At 38.9% G+C, this 24537-nt stretch overlaps 2 protein-coding genes across 2 annotated transcripts; one reads left to right on the top strand and one right to left on the bottom strand.

The window, feature by feature from the left end:
* Nucleotides 1–2: 2 nt before the first annotated feature.
* Nucleotides 3–8705, bottom strand: LOC118823357 (fibronectin type 3 and ankyrin repeat domains protein 1-like). The gene is made up of 11 exons (XM_036592899.1): nt 8488–8705; nt 5435–5615; nt 4875–4999; nt 3619–3700; nt 3205–3279; nt 2952–3017; nt 1747–1912; nt 570–713; nt 397–474; nt 206–250; nt 3–117 (listed from the first exon to the last, which is right to left on the bottom strand). Exons 1-11 carry the CDS (start codon nt 8495–8497, stop codon nt 79–81), a joined length of 1011 nt encoding a protein of 336 aa, XP_036448792.1. The 5' UTR covers nt 8498–8705; the 3' UTR covers nt 3–78.
* A 410-nt stretch (nt 8706–9115) lies between these two features.
* On the top strand, nt 9116–23735 carry dhx32b (DEAH (Asp-Glu-Ala-His) box polypeptide 32b). Its single transcript, XM_036593383.1, has 11 exons — nt 9116–9511; nt 9848–10041; nt 11220–11598; nt 13259–13492; nt 14704–14797; nt 14901–15050; nt 17271–17462; nt 18048–18188; nt 18864–19054; nt 20689–20879; nt 23449–23735. The coding sequence occupies exons 1-11, from the start codon at nt 9287–9289 to the stop codon at nt 23627–23629; spliced, it is 2172 nt and encodes a 723-aa protein (XP_036449276.1). The 5' UTR covers nt 9116–9286; the 3' UTR covers nt 23630–23735.
* Nucleotides 23736–24537: the final 802 nt, after the last annotated feature.

The following is a 24537-nucleotide window of genomic DNA, read 5'->3' as shown; positions in this document are numbered from 1 at the left end:
CTATTTTTTATGCTAAAAAAATTCTACAGAAAGTCAATATTAGTGTTTTTGTTTTGTTATTCTGATGTTAATGCCAATCTAGAGTATCTTCTTGCCCTCCAACAAGTTGATGATATTCTGGAACAGAAAGGGAAAAAAATGATTCCATGATAAAATACAAAAGCACAAAAAGAGCAAACTTCTTTTCATTGTTGATTTAAATTACCTGCCTTCCGAACGCTTTGGCCATTTCTGCTGCACCTGATCCAAACTAGAGTGGGATAAAAACACAGCCTTAGGAAACGAGGAACATATGAGGGAGTAAACGGCATAGAACTCATTTGTTCCATGCCTTGTACTCTTTTCAAGCTTAAGGCAATACACATTGCAAATGTAAGTGGCATTTTCTTTTTACACCTCATTCTTCACATGGGGGTCGGCACCCTTGTCCAGCAGGAGTTCCACCAGCTCCTCATGATTGTTTAGTACAGCCACCTAATTTAGAGACACACTGCTTTAACAATGAGCTTCTATATATTTTCTATACTTTAAATCACATCCTGAGAACCAGTGCTTTCTGCTGACCGTACCATAAGTGGAGTCTTTCCATCTTTGTCGCGGACATTGACATCAGCGCCAGCACGAATAAGGAGTGAGGCCACTGCAGCATTTCCACTCAGTGCTGACACCCTCATGAGAGGAGTCCAGTGAGAGACAGAATCCCTCACATCCAGCTAAAACAAAGCATACACAACACACACATTACAGGAGTAATGCTGTAGCTTAAAGTAGTGGTTCCCAACTCCTGGAGTACCCCCTGCCCACCTCTCCCTGCTCCCAACACACCTGATTCAACTAAGCAGATAATTAGCAAGCCCTACCTGAGTTGAACTGGGTGTTTTAGAGCAGGAAAACACAAAAACGTGTGCAGGGCAGGGGGTACACAGGACCAGGGGTGAGAACCTGTGGCTTATACACAGCAAGAAAAATCCTACAATACTTGGTATGGTTCCAAAATGAATGACTCAAGGGAAGATTCCAGCGTTTTTCAACCAAATCTAACAACCTATCTGTAGTCTACGAAAGGCAGTGTAGATTACCAGGGACAATAACTTTGATGCATTTCTCTGTGCTTAGAAAAGAACAGAAGACAGATGATTTAAAACATAATAGAAACGATCGAGCACTTGCTGAATTCTGTAACTAAGTGTTTCTCTTTCATGAATTCTTAAGTAAACAAAAAAGCCATAAATCTGCGTAACTAATCCTGTAAGAGATGAAAAACGTTTTCCAAAGGGAAGAATTTGTGGCCAGTGTAGTAGTGTGGGTGATGTTTTTACCAGCTTGTGACTGATTGTACTTGGATATCATATCTAAAGTAATCTGTTTTTTTTTTTTTGACTGTGCTGTTCCAGTATTCGAAATTGGACAAAACTTCATAAGCACAAATTCAATAAGCCATTCTGTCATGTCTTATTGTAACGCCTGTACTGACTATAGCTTCAAATTCATGTTATATAGTCAAGTACTTCAAATGTTTATTTACAGAACTTCAGCAACTGCCAAATTGTGTGTTTTTATGTCAATGGGCTTTCTGTTATTTTCTAACTACGAGGAAACATTATTCTTATGGTAATCAAAGGTAGAGTCCTGACACGACTGATAAACTGACAGATATAAATTAGGTTGAAAAACACTGAAGCATTTCTTTAAGATGCTGTAGATTACAAGACAAAATGAAGATGAGCTTGTATGGTGTCTTCTGACCTCACAGCCATCCTGAATCATGTACGCTATAACAGGAAGGTGGCCCCCATCTGCAGCCCAGTGGAGAGGGGTGCATCCACCCTTGTCCTGAGATTGCCATGTGGCCCCACACTTATGCAGGTACTTCACAATGTCCAAGTGTCCAGCAAAACAGGCCAACATTAGACTGAGAGAAACACACAATTTAAGACTTTTTACAAAATATTTTAGAGGGGATTTAATGATGATTCATAGAGTGTGCATTACTAGATCGTTAAGAAAAATCATTTAGAGCTCTTTTTTTAAAGAAACTTGCAGAGTCAGAATTGTTCACAGCAGTGGTGACAGTAACCAGACGTCTGAAGTGTTTAATGCTTCTGAGCTAAAAGCACCCTCACAGAAAGCCATTCACATGAAATGATTACGAATATGCTGCTGATTTATTGAAGACTTTACTTCAAATTGTTATGCTGATAATATAATCTGATGAAAATCTAATGAAAATCTTTCTATTAAATTAGAAAGGAATGCAAAATAGGAGGATTTTCACCAGAATCATTTGCCATAAAGGTTTTTTCATGAAGTTGAATTTGCCAACTTTGATGTCAAGTTGACGTAACATGTCAAGACGAGCTGGCTGAAACAAAGTGAGCCTTTTCTGTGGCCCTCAGGTAGAGGTGAGTTTCATTCGATCATTTTTAAGATTTAGGCTGTCACATCTTAAGCGTTATGTCAGTGTGATACACTGCTACAGCATCAGTTGTTATAATGTGCCGCCATTTGTCTTAAGAAAGTGTCACAACCCAACCCAGCATCAGAAAAAAGTGATGCCATTTTGTACTGACGTTATATCACCTTGGCATCGAAGTTGACAAACGCAGCCTTTAAGACAGACGACTCCTGCTGGAATAAGCCTTAATAAATGTTAATGTACGTGTATGTCAGTTGTAGTTGTTTATGTAGTTGTCATTCAGCCTTATGAATACTGCCCAGTAAAGTGTTACTGAAAACTTTTTTTTACCATTATCAGCATTACATATAAAACCTTAGATGTTTCACTTATCATTTTAGATATAAAAATAAATGTGTAAATAAAATGGCAGTAGTAAATCAAACCACTCTGAATGATGTTTACATCTCAGTGCTTGAATTATGCAAAAATGTTGAAAAATTCCTCTTTAAGAGATTCTATTCTTTGTGTCATAAAAATGCTTTTTCTAACTTACCAGTCTTTGCCTGTGCCATTCTTTATGTGAATATCCGCACCATGTTCTACCAATTTATGCACCAACCTACAGTTCAAAATATTCGTAAGTGATGGATTCTGGGAATATTTTCACTCCTAACACATGCAATAGATTTCTAACACAAGAGAACTTGTTATGTAGTTGACAAGTGATTAAACTTTCTAATGCTCATTTTACCTTATTTTTCATCAACTTATTAGAGAACATTTCATTGAAAAAGGAGCACTTTTACCTGCCAAAACCTTTCTGTGCTGCTACCATGAGCGGCGTGAGGCCCATTTTGTCACAAACATTCACATTCACTGTGCTGTTGGAAGTCAGGCATGTGAGAAGATTAGTGGGTCACTCTGTAAAATAACTCCCGAAAAGTTGAATGTATTTACATTAAGACTTGAGCTCATGAGAACATTTTGTTTCGACTGCTGTCTTTTTTGACATTATCTACAACAGTTTATAGCATGTGTTTCTGGTCAGCTTATATACTAGTGCTCTTGTTTTTACCAGCCTGTATTTAAATGCATGTGTGCATCTGCAGTGCAATAGGAAAAATATCTCTGTATCGTCTGAATATGTAATGTGTAATATCTGCTGGAACTTGCTGTGATTTTTAGCTCTCTAAGCAGAGACAATGCTTTTGCCCACTCACCCAGACTGCAGCACTCGCTTCAGTTCCTCTTCATCGTTCCTGTTCACAGCCTGGTGGAGGTGTTTGCCGCTCAGTGGCTCCCCTGAGGAGTGTTATATTGACAGGTCAATTAACTGATATGTTTGGTTTCAGTTGGCAAATACTGAGTAACCATGGAAATGTCTTCCAGGCTGCATTGTGTGCTTGTTAGTGGTGACAGCAAGACTCGAAGAGCATAATGGGCCTGGCAGATTAAAAACATCTATCAGATTTGTATCAGATCAATTTGAAATTTAGATCAGGGCCAGTAATCATTAGATTTCTCAGAGTAAGTATACTGCTCTGGAACTACGCATATGATGTGAGCTGGTCTTAAGATTAGTGTTCTTACACTCAGGTCATTTTTCATAGTGTTCCAATTTTTAAAAAAAGAAAAAAAATCAACAATATACAAATCCAGTAACGCAATAATGTTTTTGCTAAAACCAGAACTTTAGCAAGTCTTTTATTACAGGTTTCATTCCTGTTACTGTAGTGCTTTTCTGCCCTTTCTAACCACAAGCAGTTCAGCGAACTCCATCACTCATTTTCTTTTATTCAGTTTTGCAAAAGAACTACAAACAGTGCAGCAGACTGATAAACAGAGCTGCCTGTTTCCATTTTAAAGGGACAAAATTCAAAATGTAACCACTGCTACAAATGTTGAAAACATGCCTACTTGTCGTCTAAAGCAGTGCCACATTAATCTCCTGAGCAAGACTTTCAGTTTTAAAGAAAAGGAAAACCTCCTTCTGATGGTGTAGCTTGAAGGTGAGGGGAACATTTGGAAGAAGCCAATTTAATTAGCCAGTTTAATTTATCAGGCTCTACATCAGTGGCTAGGCTAGCAGCCAGGATTTCTTTATGGCTGTGGGGGAGGGTTTCCACTTGTTGTATGATGTATTTGCACAATGCATGCTGGGTATTGTAGTGAGAGAACGCTGATGGACTAAAACATGTATATAAGAAAACACAAAAAGTGAACTCTGTCAAACTAATGAGGCTACAGAATATTACATAACATGACAAATAACATACAAATTGAAAATGGAATGTCTGTTTAAATTTTGCACACAGTAATTTCCCTCCCTTCTCTGCACATTTCAGTGTTTTTCCTGCTCTAGGGCTTGTTAATTAGCTGACTATACAGATCAAGTGTGTTTGGCTGGAAAACACTGCAGTAACTTTACACCTGAGAATGAAATGAAGAGTGTTCAACTAAAAAAGACCAGACTCACGAGATGTGGAGATTGAGACAGCAGGGCTAAGGCAGCATTCCCCATTTGGTCTGGTAGTCCTCAGTCTGAACTTGTACAGTGTGCTGGGCTCTAGTCCCTCAACAACATGATGGGTGCTGTATCCACTGGGGCAAAATAACAAACATCAAACAGGTGCTAAAACAAACATCTACATAAAACATAAATAAATACAAACAGACAGAGCAGAGCAGAGCTGGGAAACATATAAAAATACCTATACACAAAAACAGCCCATTCACCTTATTTAAGGAATTAAATCTCTAATTTATCTTAATTACTAGTGTAATGCTCCTTGAATTCCCATAATGCCCAAATTCTTTTCTGGGTCATCAAACAGTGTCTAAATATGATTTATATCCAGAGATAAAAAAGCAAGCCAAGGTAAGAAAGGAGGAAACAGCTGGTGACTTATACCTATACAGGCAGCTTCAGCCTTTTGAGCTTGTCTGCACAGCCTATACAAGAACACATTGATGTGATACGCCTGTATAAATCGCCTAATGTTAACTAAAGTTTAGTACAAATAAGCAGAGACTCACACATATATGGTGCCATATGTATGTGTTTTGCGGTCCATCTCCTCCACAGCAAAGCGAGTCCAGCTTTCAGTAGGGCCACTACGCTCTTTCTCACCACTTCCCCAAATTAGCTCAATACTGTGATGACTGATGTTACCAACCATGAGGGGTTCAGAGGACTTGCAGCCTCCTCTGATTGAAACTACAACAAAGCAGAATGAGACTATGAGAGGTAACAAAGCCTCAAGACAATTAGAAAACGCCCAATACATCAGCTTTACAAAGGCCTAATAATGATCTCTCCTCTGCACCACCCACAACCTACCCCCCCCCCAAAAAAAACACCCCAAAAACTAAGAAACAGGTCTAAACCAAAGATATATTTGCAAAGATAAAGACAGACTGTGAAAAGCTATGTTGGAATCAGTTGCAACCTATAGACCTGCATTTGATACAATGCTTGAGTGCCACCCTGTGGTAGGCTTTATCACTTACAACCACAAATGATACATATGTGCTAGAGCCAAAATTTCCCAACTCCAGTCCTTGCCCCCCACCAAAACACACACACACACACACACACACACACACACACAATTACACACTTACATACACACACACACTTTTGTTTTTTCCTGTCTTAACACACCTGATTCAGCTCAAGAATATGTTAATAGTTGGCCAATATGAACCACGCATATTTAAAAAGACAAAACGCATGAATAACCAGTGCAGGGGGCTCCAAGACTGGAGTTAGGAAATAGGTGCACCGCATTACACTACTTACATTTTGAAATAAATGTTAATTTAGCAGCTACAGTCTAATATTTATGTAAACAACAATACCATTTAGTACTAACAATGATGGTATTATTATTATATTTTTTTTGTAAGTACATATATTTGTGAACATTCATTGTAAATGATTTAATATGTATTAGTTTTTTAAATTTTTATTAGTGATTATTTATACACATTCATAAACTATTTATTAAGCTTTTATGCTGTAGTGTTTTGTAGCTTATTTTGAATCATTTACTTTTGGGCTATCTTGCATTTTATTAAATACATTTTGATACAGTTTTGCCCATTCCTGAGAGCAATATATTTATCAAACTAGGCTGTGTCTAATCTTTAACCTGCCTTTAATGCTTCAGCAGACATGAGAATGTTACTTGTTAGAAAAAGCCCAGTTGTTGACATTAAAATCTTCATTATCTTCTTCTTCTTAACCTGCTTGCAACCTTGACGGAGTCCAACACCCATACTGATTGAGCTTGACTTAATGCCAAGCATACGGACACAGCTCTAACTCCAGGTGTGCAGAGACCGAATTGCTTGGAGTAGTGGCCCTGGCACCCCTCCAACAGAATATCTTGGGGAACACAGTCATAAGCCTTCTCCGAGTCCACAAAGCACATGTAAACTGGACTGACAAACTCTCATGCCCCCTCAACAATCCGTGCAAGGATAAAAAACATGGTCCACTGTTCCACGGCTGGGACGGAATCTGCATCGTTCCTCCTCATTCTGAGGTTTAACTGTTGGTTGGAGTTTCCTTTCCAGTACCTTGGCATAAACTTTCCCAGGGAGGCTAAGCAGTATGATGCCCCAGTAATTGGCACACACTCTTTCGCATTGAAATCTCCCAGCAAGACTATGGAGTCTATGTACATAGGGCCTTTTCCAGAATCCCACCCACTCGTTCCAAGAAAGCCAAATATTCCAAACTGTTGTCTGGTGCATAAGCACAGTAAGAGTTTTCCTCCCTGCAATTTTCTCGTCCACCGGGAGAAACTGCTGCAACTGCACAGAATCCAGCTGGTGGGCGTGTGAGTATCCCAATACCCGCCCGGCACCTCTCATTCTGTGCAACGCGTGAGAAGGAGAGGGACCAAGCCCTATCAAGGAGTTTGGAGCCGACACTGTGAATGGAGGAGAGCCCAACTATATCTAGTTGGTACTGCTAACCTCCTGCACAAGTTCCAGGCAGGGTACACAACATATTGTACCTGCTGTTCATAGAGGACAAAGTGACACCTTAAAATCTGTCTATTTAATGTAAGCAGATGACGAACTCCAAGTTGAGAATCACTGTTTGCTCCTAACAGACTCGCTTTAACTGTTTTACATGTGATATTCTGTTTATAACAGGATTCTGCCCTCACTAGAGTAGGCTGAGCATGGAGCAGACAGCTAACCAGCTTACAGCCCAACGCTACAATAATAAAAGACAGGCTTGAAGTTCAAGCCTTAAATAAAGCGTTACTTAAAAACTAAGATATACAAAGTGAAATATGTTACTTACATGCCTGTTATGAGCTTAAAATGTCTTTATTGTAACCAGAGCTGACATAAACATCCCTTATAGCGCCAAGCTAACTCCGCTAGCTTAACACTAACATAGCTAACCTAACTAGGTTAGCTAGCTAGCGAACATGGTGAAAATACACGTAACATTATTGAAACGCTAGTTTAAAAAACAGACACTGCTGGGTAATAGCATTGTAACAGTTAAAATGTTTAAATGAAATGACTTTATTACCGTGAATAATTGTGTATAATTGCATAGGATCCTTTGACTAAAGCGTTTTTCTAATGCAGGTTCAACTTTTTTGTTGACAGATCGATTAAGCTAGCTAACCAACCAACATCAGCACAGAAGTATTCCAGCATCCCAACAATAAAGTTGATTAATATTAATTAATATTTTTATTTCATTTCCATATTTCTAACATGCTAGGATGTTATAAGCATTTAACATAATGTTACGCTTCGTGAAGTTTAATCTATAAAGCACTCAAAACATCATGTGGCGCAGGAATAAGGTGGACAGGCTAAACAGACTTTTACCATAGGTTTCATTTTCTAAACTAATTTAGCATTAAAATAAGTTTCCATTTAGTTCCATGTTCAAGAAAAACGATCACACATGACATATTCTTTGTACGTTTGGTCGTTTTGTTTCGCCAAAAACTTAAACGTGCTGTGTCTCAGAGTGACGACAGCTTTAGCTAGCTACGCAAATTATCACTTCTAAAAAAAAATAAAGAAAAATTGGAAATGAACTCTACCTGGATTCATTGCTGCAGTTCAGAAAACGTGACGAGAGAAACTGTAACGTTAATCTACCGTCCAATCGCAGGAATGGATACTTCACTGTGTTAAATGTTGAGTTTAAATCAGTCCGCTCCAGATCCGTGACCTTCAGTTGTGTCTGCTGCAGATGTTTGGGATTCACAGCGCACTTCTGGCCGCTCCGTTTACCGTTGCTATGGGAACGGTCGTTCAGGGTGCGAGCACGAGCGTTTTTACTTTAGACACTGAACGAAGCTAAATTCAGCTTCTTATTCGCCAGCTTCATGTTCGAATTCTCCCGTTCCACCTCAAATGGTGCAGCAGGATCTAATCAGTTAAGGTGGAACGGGAAATTTCGAATAAGAAGCTGGCGAATAGGAAGCCAACTTCAACCTTGTAGAAACTGCTTTCTTTATTTTCATGTGCGAACAAAACAACTTTGAAGGTTACAGGAATCTCTTCTATTGGGTTTACTGGGGGCAGAAATGCGTGATTATAATCTCTCTCCTGTCCCCACACTGATCTGTTCGGCTCTATTATGATAGGATTAAGCGGCCACATGACCGCCCGGTCTGAACGCCCCGCCCCGCCGCTGCTCGCCTCAGTCCTGCAGGAGAGCGCTGAGATAAACAACTGTTGCGGTTCGAGCGCGTTTTTACTGACGTTTTCCGTACTGATAAAGAAAGATACGGATATTCATACACATGGGCAGAAAAATATAAGCGTTAGCGAGGAACTTCTGCGTTTTGTTTTTTTTTCCTATTAGCCAGAAAGGCGCGTCAGGTAGGCCTCCTTATGGAGAAATTTGCAGACATGGATGCAAATCAGGATTTGGATTGTGATGATCTCCTCGAGTTGAATCAGTTCGACGGGCTGCCTTTTTCCTCTCGATATTACAAACTGCTGAGGGAGAGAAAAGCACTTTCAGTTTGGGGAGCCAAGTGTGAGTTCATGGACTCTATTATCAACAACCAGCTCGTCATTGTCAGTGGCACAGCTAAAACTGGACAAAGTACTCAGGTAGCCTCCTTTCCTTCCTTTGTTCCTTATTTTATTTATTTATTTTTTTTGCATTCAACACCTCAGTTAACCTATATTGGTATGAAATTAAGTCTCTTTCTTGTTTTGGACCCCTTGTGGTATCTGTTGCAATATTTCATATCTCGCATGTGATGCTACTCTCACAAAATACTGCCATACACTATTCATGTAACTGAACTCTGAATATGCATTTTAAATGTTATGACTCCCTGTTTAGCAGATCTGATTCCACTGTCCGCTGCATCTGGGTCAAAGAGTGCTGGACAGTTGCATGAGACTGCGCTCGAATCTTCTGTATTCTGCCTTCCCTTATAGATTCCTCAGTGGTGTGCAGAGTTTTGCCTCTCTGTGCAGTACCAGAACGGCATGGTGGTCTGCACTCAGATACACCGACAGAGCACAGTGGAGCTGGCCCTGCGCGTGGCCGACGAGATGGACGTGAACATTGGTCATGAAGTGGGGTACAGCATCCCCCTTCAGACCTGCTGCTCCACTGACACTGTGCTTAGGTACTTCACCATATTTATTTACATTGCTTTCTGGTTCACTCAGCTCAGACACTTCTCTGTCCAGCAAAACACTTTTTCCCTCCTTTATTCCGTAGCGTCCCCTTCCCCCCCTGCACACACGTCCTTTCACAGACGCCTGTCTCGCTAAAAAAAGCTAACAAAAGGCTTGGGGGCCTAGTTTTGGGGTCCCCTTCAGCAGCTGCCGTACACCCACACAGCCCATATGCTCTTTAGAACAGCCATAAGTCAGCCTGGTAGACAAAGACAAGGGATGTAGTGATTTGAGCAGCTGAGAGGAACAGACTTAATGAAAACACTGACCTCAGTAATTATCTTTGTAAATTACCATCAGAGAATTGCTGTCTGCCTCCATTAAGCTAATATCGATGCTAAGTGTTTGGAGGGCCAGTAAGATACTTTGATCTAGCAGTGATTATTCAAATCATTTTTGAGCTGTTTTTTTTAACATGACATATTTTGGTGAGGTTGTTGTTCTGCTCAAGCCTCTGTTTAAGAGTTAGAATTTAATTGGAGCACTTCAAAAATAATAACAATAAGATAAACATTGAATGACATCATTGGGACAACATCATTAGCCTGACCCTTTGAACTCTAGAGTTGGTATTAAGGGTGGGCAATATGACGATATCTATCATTATTGTGATAAATCACGTTTTTCATGATAAATTACATAATTACCCTGGTTTAATTGGATGTAGTGCAATGTCATATGTGAAACGCAGAATAATTTTATAGTATTTTTAGATGTGAAATTTGTCAAATTGACTTGTAACTCACTCATGTTTAGCAGGGTAAAGATTCACCACAAGGCATTATCATTAGCTTTAGAGGCTTTATTAGAGCACTGCTTCACATCAGTGACACTGTGTCCTTGTTTAAAATGGTAGCTTGTCAAAATGAATGTTTTTTCGTTCTCAAAACAAGAATCAACAATAACAATTTCCCAAATCTTTATAAAATGTCTCCTGTTCTATTTACACACACAAATGTCAGATTAAAGGTTTAGAATCTCTGCTTAGAGGTAATCTGAATGAGAAAAAATGTGTATAAAACTTCAGCTTGATTTTGCTGTCTTTTGTTTTGGTATTTTTGCAATACCTGCATCCCATAACTAGGATGTTAACTGTGTGTTAATGTTGAATGATGATGCCTGGCAGGTACTGCACTGATGATGTGTTGCTTCGTGAGATGATGTCAGACCCTCTGCTAGAGCAGTACGGTGTGGTGGTGATTGATCAGGCTCAGGAGCGCACTGTCAGCACGGACCTCCTACTGGGCCTGCTCAAAGACGTACTTCTCTCACGGCCTGAACTTCGTCTGGTCATCATCACTGCCCCACACTCCTCCGACAAGCTGCTGCGCCACTACGGAAACGTTCCCCTGATCCAGCTAGAAGCAATGTGGCCATCTGAGGTGGTGTATGGCACTGAAAGAGGAGGTGTGAAGGATTATCTATGTTCCACACTTCGACTGGCTATGGAGATCCACCAGACTCAAGACCAAGGAAACATTGTCGCATTTCTGGCTACTGAGCAAGTAAGAGGGTGTTTTCAAAACTGCAGAAACTGCTGTATATTCTTCCTGAGAGTATGTGTGGTTATTAATTTATTCCTAAATATCTGATAGTGTCTATGATAAACAACACATTTTAGACTGAGAACAGTAATTTTTTAAGTATTTTTAGAAAGGAGTTTGTTCCACAAATAGAAATTCACCAGTTAAAAGACCATGAAAGACTCCCTTTTACTTGCTTGGCTACTGAACAAGTAAAAGCGTGTTTTGAATATTGCAGTTAAGGAGAAATAAGAAGAAAATATACAGGCTAACAATACAGCGATTTTATATTTTGATAGGACTGTAACATGTATTGTTTTCTGATATTTATAAGTAAGTTATGAAACTACAGAAGTATTTTAACTTGAGCACATTGCCAAGGATGTATTGTTTAGGATGTGACTGAGAAGGCAGAGATAGCATGGTTTTATCGCTAACTATGCTTCCTACTCTAGCTCATGTTAGAAACAGTGATAGTGAAAATGTTTTTCTCTGACAAACAAACACATCGCCCACTGAGAAAAAAACACCTTGTGCTCATCAGCATCCAAGTAACAGGTTAGCTCTGTTAGCCCATTAGCTCATCTGCTAAGTCAGCCTCCGTTACTCAACCGACATGAAAATCCATTGATGTTCTTCGGCAGATTTTAGCCTCCTAACACCAGCACTGTCATCTAAACAGTAAACGCCATATGAAAATGTTAGAGTTAATGTATTCATTACTTTATTCCTGAAGGATATCCTCTAAAACAGGGGTTCCCAAACTTTTGCTTCTTGCAGCCCATGCAACCGACCAGTCTTTGGCGGCACACGAAAAGCTTTAACCAGCTTGATCATTTCAACTGAAAGCAAATGTAACAAAATAATCAGTGTAGCCTGTCAAATTTCACTTGTCTTAATAATCACAAAACTTAATAAACACCAAAACATCCTAAAATGTTCTGTTTGTAGCCATAAATTCCTTATGATCAAAAAGAGAAACATTTTACATTGACTTGCACTAAAAATATAAACATAACTAGCTGGCTATGTCGTTTACATCTATGTACTGAGCTTCACCTAAATATTTTGATATTTTTAATGTTTTGCATTTGCAAATAATTATCACAACAATAATATGTCACATGACAAACTGCTGTTTTGGTTAAATATTGAAAAATTAGATCTATTGTATGTATGTCTATTGTAATTTAACTGCAAAAAGTTTTGCATCTTTTTTTTTTTTACAAAGGTAGGCAAATGTATATTGGGGTAGCACAGTATGCTGGCAGGTGTGGAATAAAACATCTGAAGTTTTGGTTCCATAAAAAACTTTATACGTCTATTCGTGAGTGTTAAGAACCTTTTAAAAGTTTAAAGGACATCCAGGTAATATAAAAATATACAATATACAATCTGCATCAAGCATAGGAACCATATAGGAACCTTTAGTTTTTAGAGTGTATTTGTGAAATGAAAGTTTTTTAGTCCAAAGTTCTTTTCAGGTTTCTGTGGACCCATGTGAAGCACTGCAGGCTGCTGGCTGTACCTAAATGTCATTGATCTGCCGTTTGAGAATGTGGCTTAGGTGTGTAAATGGTCCTGTTTCCATGGAAACTCAAGCAAACGTCTTCACATTTTCTCTGTATTCCCTTTTTCCAAGGAGATTGAATGCGCTTATGCCATCTTGCGGAGGGAAGGGGCCAGTCTGGCTTCTTCATTAGGTGAGCTAGTTCCCGTGTCCCTCTGTCCAGAGCAAGGAGACAGCCTACCTACGCCCACTGAGGAGGACAGCAGGTGCAGGAGAGTTTTTCTCACCTGCGGCCCCACTGAAAACTTGTTCTGGGCCCTCCATAGCATTCGCTTCATCATCGATGCTGGAGTACAAAAGAGATATGTACGTTTAATCTGCTCTTCTCTGTTAATAATGAGATTTCTCAGTGCTGTTGTTGTATTTATTTGATGTAAAGAATGGAATGTAACAAAGCCGAAATTTAATAGATTTTCATTTTATTTGTCTCATAAAATACATTTCTGAACAAACAAACACATGAACAGGAATATAAGTCACACAATTGGTGCATTTTATCATTATTCTGATAAACCAGTCAATTATAGGCTCTTACCAATCCAAATTCCGCTCTGAATGAGCTTTCACGACTGCGCAGAAAAAAAATCAGGCAGTTCATATAACAATAAAGGCAGCCATGTGCATCTTTTACACAGTGATCGAACACATGATATCACACTGAAAGCTCTGATTCTACTCACTAATACATTTTACTACACTGGGACCATTGCCAAATTCTCAGAAAGGATCACCAGCAGGGCGCTCGGTTCCATATGGTTAATTACTTCTATAGTGTTTGCCAAAGTATGGTATGGTGTGTATGCAGTTAATTCATATGTGTAAGATTAAGTGCAGGGCTTAATTTCAGAGGGGTGCAAGTGGATTGCAAAAGTCATCCCCTTTATAAAACTGCCATGGTGGTGGTGTGTTAGTGTGTGTTGCGCTGGTACGAGTGGAACAGACACAGCAGTGCTGCTGGAGTTTTTAAACACCTCAGTGTCACTAAGAATAGTCCACCAACCATAAATATCCAGCCAACAGCGTCCTGTGACCACTGATGAAGGACTAGAGGATGACCAATGCAAATTGTGCAGCAACAGATGAGGTATTGTCTCTGACTTTCCATCTGCAAGGTGGAGTGGACACAGTGTTTAAAAACTCCAGCAGCACTGCTGTGTCTGATCCACTCATACCAGCGCAATGCACACTAACACTCTACCACCACATCAGTGTTACTGCAATGCTGAGAATGATCCACCACCCAAATAATACCTGCCCTGTGGTGGTCCTGACCTTTGAAGAACAAGGTAAAATAGGGTTTGTGTAAAAATTCATGATGAAGTGCCAATAGATATGCTCCAAAATTACTTAAAATAAAATCTCTTTACATTAACATTAACAATAATGTTTTTGTACTCTTCTGTAAAGTTACCAGTGGACAGTGATGTGTAACAACTCTGACAAGCCTATAGCTAATATATAAATAAAAAAAGGATATAATAATAAAAAGGTGACATGCACCTTGTTTTATGTAACAGGTGTACAACCCTCGAGTCAGAGCCAACTCCATTGTCATTCGTCCAATCAGCAAGAGCCAAGCAGAGAGCCGCAAACAGCTGGTTGAACCTACAGGTAGGTGTTGTTTTCTTAAAGTTCATATTATTCAAGGACAGTGTCAGTCCTTTCACCTTTGGTAGCCTCTCCCCGTGTCTAATCAAGATTGTGTTGGTTGTAGGGAAGTGTTTTTGTTTGTATCCGGAGGCCACATCCCTTCCTGCTGAAAGTGTTCCTCACATCCTGGAGTCTGACATCACTTCCACTGTGCTTTTCCTTAAGAGGATGGAGATTGCTGGCCTCGGCCACTGTGACTTCATCGATAGGCCAGGTGAGACACACACATACACACATTACAGTTTAAAAGTTTGGAATAATTTGTTATGTTAATAGTTTTAATTTTATGTCTGATAATGACTTGTACAACAGCGCAGATTTATCTCATAAACTAGACACCAAAATAGGGGTGGACGGTATTGCAGAAATTAAAGACATTTACATAGGTGTCAACCCACATAGTTTACCCGTATTAAATATGGTTTTGTGACAGTTTTGGAGGCCTTTAGCTGTATAAGACTGGGATACAGGAAATTTAGTCTAAAACACATAAACTGTGGCCAATAACGCTGTCACGCTCAGATACATAGACATATATATATATATATATATATATATGCTCAGATATGTTCATTTATGTGAATTTTTTGTTGTGCACACTGTATTCAGACAAAACAGATATTGCTAACACTTACTTGTAACTCACTTGTAAAAATTCTCACTCTAATTTCTGGTGTTATAACATCCTCAGAGAACTTTGTCCTGTCAGGTAATCACAGAACACAACCTGACACTGCTCTCTCTCTTTCTCTCTCTTGCTCTCACTCACTCTCTCTCTGATCATCTTTGTGTTTTTATGCATATTTAACTGTATGAGAGAGACTTTCTAGGTGTTAAACTATTAAATAAAGAAAAAATTAAGTTTCTAATTTTGTATGAAGTAATTAGTATGATTACCAGACAAGAAATTCAAAACTGGATAAATTGCTGTTGTTGCTAACATCTTAATAATAGATGTACTATACAGGTATCAGTCAATTTATGTAGTTAGGAGGCTGAGAATATAAGGTTTACTGTCTCTAGAGGTTGATACCTACATTTAAATCATTATGCATCATGAAAATTAGTCATTCAGCATTGAATTAAATCCAGTTTAACAAGACTAATCGTGTTCTCTGTATTAAAACATGCAGTTGGTCAGTGTTCTTTAAGCACAGACAATCTCTACAGTGTGCTCAGAAACCATAACGCAATGTGACATAATTTATCACGATAATAATACATATTACCATATTGCCCCCCCCCCGCATCAAGATTATATTTAGATATTATATTCAGTATGTCAAGTACTCAGGGACTGACAGTATTAAACAATATATCATGTAATGTAATTATGGTTTTACAATATTTTTATCAAGTCAGTTCCCTCAAGAGTTTAATTTTATTATAACTTCATTCAGTATATAAGTTTTTTCTAGCTTTTTTACCAATTATGTGAAAATTGAAAGTGAAGTTGCACATGTTATAATTATTTTACACATACTGTAAATTATTTTTTATATCATTGAAAATATTGTTTTCAAATCTTAGACATCAGATGAAAGTGTAGACTTGTGAATTTGTGCATATTACAGTTATTTTATACATGAAAACAATAGTTGCAGACTTTCAAATGGTATTGTGTATATAAAATTTTATACAATTTTTTTTTAACGTTCTCTTGAGATTATACCCTGTATAGGAAACAACTGCACTCTTAACACTCTTATCAGGGTTCACCTGTTTTGTATCTGAACATTATTTCTTATAAACAATAAGATGCAGGTCTACCTGAAGGAAAACTACTTTCAGCCTGTCAGCATGACAGGCATTAGTCTGGAGAATATCGCGCACAGGTCACATGGTATTTACTCAACTGAACACTCATGCAGCTCCTGTCTGACAAGCTTCAGCGGGAATAAGCTGCTCCCTTCCCTCGGCATGCGCTGGCCAGGGTCAGCCAGGTTCCTCTTGGCCCGCAGATCTGCTACAGATGGCCTCTGTGCTACACTCTGGTTGCATTAGAAGGCGTCGAGCCGTGCTTTAGCTGAGCCGACAGCACTCTAACTGGGCTCTTTGTTCCAGAGATGACCTGCTTCTGGCAGCCTGCAGCTCCAGGAGCCGTCCACCAGGGCACTAGAGCAAAGCACATCATTAGCAGAAGCAGGGACCGGGGAATGCCTGTTCAGAAGGGCATGCAGTAATGATGGACTGGAGGAAACACAGGAGATGCTATTGTGAAAATGGCACAGTGCCTGAGAGCTGCAGTTAGTTCAGTGTGATGCCTGTGGAAGGGAACATCTTTTGGACATGTTTATTTTGCTTGTCATTTTGTTTCAACAGCCATGCCTTCAAGCACATTGTCCCTATGTTGCGTTGTAATACATTATCTGCGGGAGACTCGGGTTTCTGAAATATCACATTTTTCATTAAAAAATTTCTATCCCACTTACAGATCCTGAGGGTCTCATGCAGGCTTTAGAAGAACTGGACTACCTAGCAGCTCTGGATGATGATGGAAATCTGTCAGAGATTGGGATAATAATGTCTGAATTTCCTCTGGAGCCTCAGATGGCTAAGACTCTGCTGGCATCCTGCGAGTTTGACTGTGTGAATGAGGTGTTGACCGTTGTTGCCATGTTAACAGGTAATTACAGCCAGCCTAATAGACAGAAATTGCATCTGTAATCTATGTCCAAACTATGGCCTATTCACTATCTAGTGCGCTTTATTTGGAGTCTATTTTGTATTGTAACAACACAATGGAGAATATCCAGTGCACTCCCACAATTCACCACAATAAGTAGTGCACAAACAATGAACACCAGCAGACACAATACCCAAAATGTGTCATATGCAAACACACATTACTCTATAAAGTTAATTATTACTTAATCTTTTTGAGTGATATTTTTATGTTCTGTGTAGACACATTTATAGACAATGTAAAGGCATTTTAGCCTTTACTATTTCGTTTGCACTCATTTAAATTAATCCATCTGAGTAGTTAAGAGCAAAAATAGTTCATGTTCTGAGTGAAGACTGTGTCAGTATCCTTTTATCCTGGGATCATATGTCTTTGTAATATCCATACTAGTTTTGTGCAGCTGTCAGTAGGACTCAAACCTATATATTTTTAAGATACATACCTTTTTAAAGCAGAAGTTAGTGTTGCAATACTGATGAACAAATTATATATTGTGTACTTTACTCCTCTGTGTTTCTTCCTCAGCTCCAAGCTGTTTCCTGGCCCCTCCTGTGGAGTTCAAACAGGAGGCTTTGGAGTGCCATCAGAGCTTCCATCATGCTGAGGGTGACCACTTTACCCTCATCAACGTTTACAACGCCTACAAACACAGCCAGTACAGCTCATGTAAGTCAAGAAACATAATATGAACAAAGCAAAACAGTGAAAAACAGAAATACGAGCAAAGCAGAATTTTTAAATGATTCAAAACAGTGTTAACAGAAGTGAGAGAATCAAATTGCATTGTATTCTGTAGTCATGTCACTGTGTGTGGTGACATGAAGGCTAAACACTCATGTGGCTCAGTATAAGCATTAACATTGTGTAAAGTGGTCACTATAATTTATGCAATTTTAGTTGCCAGTACATTTCCATTACTAACCAATTCGCCACCATATACACTGTTTATCAATGTAAACAGTCCGCTGATCACATATTATTTGGGCGGTGGACAATTCGCACAGAAGTGACCCTGACATGGCAGTGACATGTTAGTGTGTGTGACAGTGGTACAAACATATCAAGCAGATCAGCATTGCTGAGTGTTACCATTGCATTGATGAATGGGGTAGAAGGCGGTTGATAAAATGTGCAGAAGTAGATGAGCTACAGTCAGAAATTGTTATTACCACATATGTGCACCTACAAAGTGCACGTATGTGGTAATAAACTGGCAATTCAGTGTATTTTAAACTGTTTTGCTGTTTTCCAGAAAAATTGCTTGCATAAGCTTAAAGGACTAGAGCAAATTCACCAGTGAATGATTTTGGAACTTAACATAACTGGTCCTTTTTTTCTCAGATTCCAGCATAGAGCGCTGGTGTGGTGATCATTTCCTCAGTCTGACTGCTCTACAAACAGCTGATGCAGTTCGAGCAGAGCTTATTGAGATCCTGAAACGGATAGAGCTACCAGTATCCTCACCAGCTTTTGGCTCCAAGACCAACACGCTAAACATCAGACGAGCCCTGCTGGCTGGCTTCTTCATGCAGGTATAGCCATCAGGCTCAGATTAGACTCTCCTGGAGTTTGAAATGATCACAGGTTACATTGATGAACTACAGAGCAGGGAATCAGTGTCAACGTTGGTTCAGCAATGCACGGCAGTTTATTTATGCCAGGGAAGAGTTCTGTGGCTTTGGAGGAAGAGTAACTCAGGAGTTTTCCAGTCTAAGGCACAGATAAAATGAAGCTCAGACAAATAATAATGACGATGAAGTTCAAGAATGCTCAAAACTGCAAACGGGTCAAAAATAATATGAAAGAGAATCGTTAGACTGACAGAGCAACCTGAGAGATCTTGCACTCATAATAAATCATACAGCCAGCTTGATAAACTTCAACAAAGCCACGTGTTTGACTTGGATGCTGAGTTGTTCTTTCCTCATAAACCAGTGTATTTTTTTACAAAGTAGCGGATTTTAAACTCTACTGTATTGCAAGCCAGTATTATTGAGCAAGTATTATTGAGCGAGTTCCCAGCCTACCATCTCACCCAGACCTGAAGGATTTCATCTAGCATTTAATCTGTGTATAATTTAATAAACCATTTAGGGGTGTAAACATTCATCAGTCCAAAATAACTGTGTATTACCATATTTCCCTATTATGTTAATGTCATTGCCAAACCAGGCTGGGAGGGTTTTCCGTACTGTTGCAGAAGATTTAATAGAAGAAAGGAAAAAACAAATAAGTGACACAATAGCAGAAAGGATCAATAACCAAATACCAAGAATAAGGGAACAATGGAAGGCTAAGCAAGGCTAGACTAACTTAAGATAACAGCTACAGAGTAACTGAAACAGGATTTAGAAAAAGACAAACAGAAGGTCTAGCACAAAACACACAGGCAGACACTAATACCAGTGCACAGACAAATGTCAGTGATGGAAAAAAAAATAGTAATAATGCAAAGAACGATGCTGATGCTGATGGACAAATAGAAACAGAATCAAACATACCAGAACTAATAAAAAATGAAAGAAAACTAAGCTAAGCAACACCAAAGAGACTGGCGACATGACAGGCACCTGGGCAGGTGCAAGGCTTCACACTTAGTCTGAGAGAATGGGATTAAATAGAGCCCATTAACAAGACAAACAACAAGACACAGGATGTCAGTATTCAGGAGAGGTGGACAGTAAGTAGTTCCTTCAGTCAGATTTGTGTATGCCATACATTTTTTTTTAAATAACCCTGAATCATACTAAAATAATTTATTCAAATGTGGTGAAATTTGAATCATTGATGCACAAAATCTTTTTCTAAAGTATCATAATCAAATCATTGTGTACTAATTAAGATTTTCACCCCTAATAACCCACATGCTATATTTATATATCATACTTAGGTATTTTTCATCCATGTGTTGTGATTTGTTCCTTTGTTTGTTGTTATTTAGATGCACACCACTAAATGTGAAGGCTTCAGTTTGATGTTATTGTCTTCTGCACTTTGTCATGCCATGTAATGATGTCTTTGCACTGTGTCTATGTAAAGATATGTGTACTATGTGTTGTTATGTGTCTGTTGTTCATATATATGTACATAACATCAGTGTTTTACTGTAGCACCCAAACTTCCCTTTGGGGATCATTGAAGTACATCTGTTTACTCATTATTCCAGGTCGCCAGGGACATTGATGGGACAGGGAATTACTTCATGCTTACCCACAAGCATGTGGCTCAGATCCACCCTCTTTCTGGATATGGAACCGAGCCCCCCAAGCTGAAGCTTCCAGAGTGGGTTCTTTACCACGAGCACATGCTGTCTGAGAATAACTGCATTAGAACAGTCACAGAGATTTCAGCACATGAGTAAGTCCACCTTCTGAAGCTTAATGCTGGGTGCATTTAGAGGAACAACTATTAAAAAGTAGTTCAACCCAATCTCTATCTACCAGTCAGTTACCACAGACAATATTTACCCTGTACTTTGAAACAAGCGGAAAACTTGTTGTCAAAGAATGCATCAGCACCTGCTATTAGCTTCTGCAGTGAATGGAATAGGAACGAACAGGAATGAATCAAAATGATTGGCTGTGGTAATCGACCATAAGCTTTAAGTGGGGAAGATAGACGAGTTGAAATAAATAGTAATATTCCTTTAATAATGACATAATTGTTCTTTTTGCATTGGGGTATGCTAATGTGTCAGTGTTGTTTGGGCTATAAAATCTTGGCTGTATATCTTATAAGGGCATCTGTTTTTACTTTATTCCCACACTCTTAAAGAAGGTTCCACAGTGGGTTCTTTGAATCCCAGAGAAGAACCACTTTTGGTTCCCTAAAGAATCCCATATGAAAAAAGAGATTTGTAAATGTGAAATACCTTTTAAAACATTGAAGAACTGCCTCAAATGTAAAGGTTCTATATCAATTTAAGGGTTCTTCAGATAACCTTAACATTATGTTGAGGTTCTTTAAACTTAAAAGGTTATTTACACTCATACATCTTCATTACAAAAAAAGGTTTTCCAAAGAACCATCCATTGAAAGTTTTTTAGGGAATCAATATTGGTTCTTCTATAGAACCCTTTTTGGCACCTTTATTTTTAAGAGTGCAGACAGAAAACTTGCACACAACAATGAAATTCAGTAGCTCAAGCTTTTCTATTTGAGATCCATTTGTTCCATATGCCACCTCCTCTTTAGCTATGACATCCATGAGGTTGTCTGCAGTTGAATTAGTATTACCATTTCTTCAGCATCAAACTCACTCAAGCCTTGTGTGGGATTTGGAGGGTTAACGGTTGTTTTGCACTAGAGAGCCAAACTGAATCCATTAAGTGAGCATTCTGTGCCATCTGCAGCAGCTTATCAGGCAATGCGGTTTGATACGGGGCAAATATGTAACATCCTGCCACAGCACTGTTAGAGGCAAAGAGGCTTAGGCTTGTGAATATCACCCTGCTTACACAGAGGCAGCTGGCTTAATGTGTGGAACTAATGTTTGGAGAGAGAGGGAGAACAGGATCCACTGTGTTGTTAGAAAAGTGGGTCAAAAGGGTCTAATATACAAACTCGTAATATTTTGGAGCATCTCTATTGTAAAATGTGCTGTGTCTCAGTATTTTAGTGGTACTCATTGTGGAAGGTTTGGGTGTTTTATCAGTTTTACATACTGGCAGTCAAAAATGGCCACATGCAGTTCAGTCAAACGCTGACTGTTTTTGATGTGTTCATCCAGCCTTTTCACTCATAGGAGGAAAACCACAACATGGTGACAAGTTTGTTGAGTGAAATTCAGGCACCATGTAAAACCCACTCTGATCTTGTGGGGGTATGTTGGGAAATGGAGAAGAAAAATCCAACCACTACGGGTGTTCTGTGGGCAGCAGTGAAAAATGAGTTGGAGTTCCTTTTTGAAAAACTTGAAGTAAGACAAAGCAGTGTGAAATTTAGAAAACCTAGAAAATTCTGTTAAACGCAATACAAAATATAAACCAGGTCATCAAATAGATTCTACCTTGATCCAGATTCTTCCAAAGCAAATGCTCTTTGGGCCAGTGCATACACACCATTGTTAGCGTGGTGCTAACATACAAGAGAACTGAGAAATCTTATAGGGACGCTAGTAGAAGTTAGCATTCTTGAGCATCTGTCAGAATAGATTCTTAAGGGGAAAACTGAACTGACACTTTAATGTAGAATGGATTGATGTGTTTATGTATGTCTTTTTAATGTTTATTATTTAAATGTCTAAAATGCATTTCGTTCCAAAGTGCTCATCTGACCTCTCTGATCTACAAAAAACAGCTGCTGTCATAACAGAAAAGTGCCCTTTGCCAGCACTAGAACATCCCCCATATATTATTATATATTTCAGTATGTCTTTATTGTAGAACAGTGATCAGTGCTTTACCTTTAATAAATTCTACATCATTCAAATACAACATTATGGAGTTATTTGGGTTACGGCCTGAGAAAACTCACTCAGAAGCCGGATCACACCCATTGCTAGTGTGTATTTCCTATTTCACCTTCATTTTTGGCTGTATCAGTAATCATTTTTCAAATTCATTTTGACACCGTTGTGTTCACTAGCATTTTTAACTCTTCTAGTCTTGAAGACAATAACCTCACATGCCATACTTTCCTAAAGCTATTTAAAGTACTGCCTCCCACACATCCTTCACTGCTGTCCACAGACAACCAAGTTGGAATTTTCTTCTCCACACATTTCCCAAAGTGGCTCCAAGATCTCAGTTGCTTTTAAGTCGTACCTGAATTTCACTTAATGATCTGAGTGGCAGCTTGCACATTGTTTTGAACTAATGACTAACAGTCTTCAGGCAATTGCATCCCTAACGCAAATAAGGAATGTTAATATCTGTAAATGGCTCAATTTAAAAATTTTTATTCTGTATTCTTTCATCATGAACAGGTTCATCCAGATGGCTCCTCAGTATTTCTTCTACAACCTGCCCCCTAGTGAGAGCAAGGAGATACTGCAGCACATCATAGAGCACGGCTCAGCTACTCCATGTAAGGGCAAGAGAAAGCCCCAGACCCTAAGCAACAGCCCCAGCGAAGAGCAGTCCTATGAACGTTGTGTCATTCAGTAACTATGAAAAACTGTCATGTCATGCAGCAACCTTTACATGTCAGGCCTGTTACCAAGAAAATGTAGAGAAGTCTCTACTAAAAGATTCAAAACATGCTAAATGATGCAAATGGTACAGTGTAGGCTTGTATGGTTTAAAGGCATATTTACAGGCCTCTAGAAGCAGCATCAGTAAGATGCACTGCTGTGGGATTAAGGAACAGGGAAAATATATTTGAAACATATTTGAATACTGCTATGCAGTAGCTACGGCAGTACTGTGCAGTACAGCTGTGGCAAACTGATTTACTTCCCTTCTTACCCTCTGAAACCGTAGCTACTAGTTAGCCTCTGGGTATCATATGTAAAGAAGCAGTAGAATGTTTTAGATTTCATGAAAAACTGATGATAGTATTAGATGTGGGCTCTTATTTTCAGGGTTTCTTGTTACTGGCATCATTGGCTGTGTAAAAATAGATTTAAATAATATATTTGTATCATGCTCGGTCAGCCAACATGTTTACATATTTATTTGTAAGCTAATGCTCTGCTAATATGTTTTTGATATTAACTTGCACCTTGGAAATAAATCAGTACATGTAAGTGTGTCGTGTCAGGCAGTGTTACTTTCATAATCACTGAAGATGTGTGAGGAGTGTATTTCAACATGACTGGACCAGAGTTTACAGTTTGCTGTAATATAAGGAGATCCAATCCAGATCACATACAATAACCAGAGAAGAGAACTTAATCAGAGTGGCCAAACAAAGCAGTTCCTTAGGCCTAGAAATCCTCTTCTGGGGTGTCTTGCATGGATTATTATCTCAAAATGAAGCAAAAGAAACTATAATATTGATGAAGAAAATAACTCCAAATTGACTCCAAGACTAAGGACCAATGAAGACCCGTTCCCACCAGATAGAGGACAAC

This window comes from Colossoma macropomum, unplaced genomic scaffold, assembly GCF_904425465.1.
Source record: "Colossoma macropomum unplaced genomic scaffold, Colossoma_macropomum, whole genome shotgun sequence".
Taxonomy (NCBI): domain Eukaryota; kingdom Metazoa; phylum Chordata; class Actinopteri; order Characiformes; family Serrasalmidae; genus Colossoma; species Colossoma macropomum.
This window is presented reverse-complemented; position numbering and strand designations above follow the sequence as displayed.

What these genes read in the sequence shown, in the direction of transcription:
- LOC118823357 (XM_036592899.1), bottom strand. An exon ending in ACATATGGCACCATATATGT is followed by an intron (nt 5,000 to 5,434) that starts GTGAGTCTCTGC and finishes ATTTTGCCCCAG; the next exon opens with TGGATACAGCACCCATCATG. An exon ending in AAGCGAGTGCTGCAGTCTGG is followed by an intron (nt 3,280 to 3,618) that starts GTGAGTGGGCAA and finishes GACTTCCAACAG; the next exon opens with CACAGTGAATGTGAATGTTT.
- dhx32b (XM_036593383.1), top strand. Translation starts at nt 9,287, where the DNA reads ATGGAGAAATTTGCAGACATGGATGCAAATCAGGATTTGGATTGTGAT. An exon ending in TCCACTGACACTGTGCTTAG is followed by an intron (nt 10,042 to 11,219) that starts GTACTTCACCAT and finishes GATGCCTGGCAG; the next exon opens with GTACTGCACTGATGATGTGT. An exon ending in TGGCTGGCTTCTTCATGCAG is followed by an intron (nt 19,055 to 20,688) that starts GTATAGCCATCA and finishes TCATTATTCCAG; the next exon opens with GTCGCCAGGGACATTGATGG.